The 2,894-nt window shown below is 59.8% G+C and overlaps 1 protein-coding gene across 1 annotated transcript in view; it reads left to right on the forward strand.

The window, feature by feature from the left end:
* Positions 1-2,894, forward strand: part of IFNAR1 (interferon (alpha, beta and omega) receptor 1) — a 20,811-nt gene that overhangs the window by 14,663 nt on the left and 3,254 nt on the right. The window contains exons 8-10 of the mRNA XM_014535199.1: positions 1,251-1,447; positions 1,546-1,691; positions 2,606-2,847. Of these exons, the coding sequence (XP_014390685.1) occupies positions 1,251-1,447; positions 1,546-1,691; positions 2,606-2,847 (585 nt within the window). The remainder of the gene's footprint in view (positions 1-1,250; positions 1,448-1,545; positions 1,692-2,605; positions 2,848-2,894) is intronic.

The raw sequence follows: 2,894 nt of genomic DNA on the forward strand, positions 1-2,894 counted from the left end.
GACGCTGGGAGCCTGAGCCCCGGCTCCTGCAGGAGCTGTCGAGAGGGTATGGCTGTTGGGAAAGAAGAACATCTTCGGATCACAGGTCCTAAAAGTACAGGCGCGCGCTCGGCCTGTCCACAGGTGAAGAGAAGGAGCGGGACACGTCTGCCACGGCCCGTCCACACGGGAGGCCTCGAAGAGCAGCCACGGGGCCTGTCGGGGCTGAGTCGGGGTCCGGTGCTGCCAGTTACACTGCCTGGTGCCTGGCAAGGACGCATCCTCGCTCCCCGGAGACGGTCAGACGCTTGGTCTTTCCTGGGGACCGGAAGCAGACCCTAGGAGATGTCTTTAGAAAAGCTGGGTGCCCTTCACTCTAGAAGACACTCCGCCCCGCCTGTGTGGCTCTGGGTTGGGCATTGCCCGTGCACAGAAAGGCCGCCGGCTCGTTCCCGACGCGGGCCCTGGGCTTGCCTGCCTGTGTGGGGTGCGCCAGAGGGAAATCCCCGACGCCCTGGTTAACACACCAGTGGCGGTAGGTCCCTAAGACGGGGCGCACGGCGTCTTCAGGGCCTCTGTGGGCCCCAGGAGCCAGCGGCCAGGCAGCAGACAGGCTCGGGGGCCAGACAGCGCCCAGGAGTGTCGGCGAGGCTTTCTCAGCGCAGCCAGAGCTAATGTAGATTCACGTGGGCGTGAACGGTGGCGCGGCTCCTGACACTATGCACACGGACACCTGCGCGTGCACCCATCCGAGGTGGCCCAGGTCCAGAAGCACCCCGTACAGATCCCATTAGAAATCAGCAGCTCAGAACCTCAGCATCTGACTGGGCGCGCCACCTGCGCGAAGCAATTGTAAAATATAATGGAGCCCGCACCTTTCCCCCGCTGTGCGGCCGGCACAGCAGTGCCCCGGGGCGCGGGGCCCCACGGCACAGTATTTGCACATCTGGAACCATCAGTAAAGTGCAGCCAAGCAGGACACGCTGAGCTCCGGGTGCCGTCCTCGTCGCCTCTTCAAGTGTTCATAGCAGCTGTCTAGCAGCCGGCCGCAGCTCCCGGGCATGGAAGGGCCCTGCGCACAGGCCAAGCAGCCCCACGCCCCCGGGTGCTCCCCTGAGAACAGGCTCTCGTCCCCTGGCACCCACTTCCTGAGGGCACTGTTCACCGTTACAGCCCAGCCCCTCACAGGATGGCTGCCTGCTACAGGCACTCGATACAAATACTAAATCAATGCATTTGGAATTAAAAACAAACTTTTTTTGTCTTAAAAGGTCTTATTTGAAAAGGACCTCTGGAAGCAAGTCAGAAAAGTGGGCGCAAGTGCAGGGCTGCGAGCGCGCCCCCGTGGCCTGGTGTGCCCCGCCCCAGGACGTGTTCCGGAAAGGGATCTACTTCCGCGTCCGGGCCTCCCGCGGGAACAGCTCGTCCCCCTGGTCCGAGGAGGAGAAGTTTGATGCTGGAAGGCAAGGTAAGCCAGTCGCTTGTACTCTGGATTCTGATTCTTCACCCTGGAGGCCCTTTGCCCTCATCTCATCTAAGCGAACGCCATGCCCTCGCCCCTCCCAGTTGTCATCCCTCCTCTGATCGTGGCCTTGAAGCCCCTGAGCAGCCACTCGCTCCGAGTCTCCATCGGCCTCCAGGACCAGACCGAGCTCCAGCACTACCCGCTCACCTATGAAGTCAGTTTTTGGGAAAACGCTTCAAATACTGAGGTAAAAAGACTAGTGTAATTTTGTCATTGAGAGTTCTAATTGGTTGAGTGACGATAAAGCTTGGCTCGGCCGGTGTGGCTCAGTGATTGAGCTTTGACTTATGAACCAGGAGGTCAAGGTTGGATTCCCGGTCAGGGCACATGCCCGGGTTGCGGGCTCGATCCCCAGTAGGGAGCGTGCAGGAAGCGGCCAATCAGTGATTCTCTCTCATCATATCTCTCCGTCTCCCTTCCTCTCTGAAACCAATAAAAATGTATTTTTTAAAAAGCTTGCCATTAAAATTATAGGGAAAATTTCAGACTGTAAGACTCTGTGGGCACGCTGTCCCTCCAGGGAGCACGTCCGCACTTTCCCTCCCCTCCCTCCCCAGGGCGTGCATCTCCTGACCTCAAGGGGCCGCAGGAGACTTGCAGCCAGGGGAGCAGTGGGCAGCTCCTCCCAGGGCCCCCTTTTCTCTGACTTCCCCGGGAGCCAGGGCAGCCGGGCTCTCCTGTTGCTGCTTCTGTTCGAGGTCCTTCCTTGTTTCTCTGCCCTCAGCTTTCATAAACGTCCTCCAAAAACAAAAACAACCAAGAGACGCCGTGACTGCCCAGTCCCCGGCGGTCAGGGCGGCCCGGGCGGCAGGGCCAGTTCTCTCGTCATTGATGTTCTGTCTCTCGCTCTCCCCTCTCTCTAAAATCAGTAAAAACAACATTTTAATTAAAATTAAAAAGTGATCATATTGCTCTTTGCAGCAGCACCTTTGACTCTCCGGCTTGGTGATAGTGTCCTGTCTCAATCAGGAGTCTCTCTCTTGAGCCTGCGCCAGCTGTGTGGCAGGCCAGTCTGGGGCGAATCTGTAGAGAATTGGGAAAGTGGACGTCCCCGTGCGAGCCCGCGGGGCTGAGTCTGCCATGGCGGCTTGTTGTTCACAGCGGAAGACCTTTGTGGAGCAGAGAGCCGACTTCACGGTCCCCAGCCTGAAGCCGCGGACGGTGTACTGCGCGATCGCCCAGGCGCTGCTGGAGGACGGGCCGAGGAGCCAGCCCAGCAACACCGCATGCGCCACGACAGAAGCAGGTGCGCAGCTCCCGGCGTGTCTTAAAAAGGCGACTTCAGCCCTGGCCAGCGTGGCTCAGCGGATAGAGCGTCGGCCTGCGGGCCACAGGGTTCTGGGTTCGATTCCGGTCCAGGGCACGGACCCCGGTGGCAGGCTCCTCCCCG

This window comes from Myotis brandtii, unplaced genomic scaffold (assembly GCF_000412655.1).
Source record: "Myotis brandtii unplaced genomic scaffold, ASM41265v1 scaffold139, whole genome shotgun sequence".
NCBI lineage: Eukaryota > Metazoa > Chordata > Mammalia > Chiroptera > Vespertilionidae > Myotis > Myotis brandtii.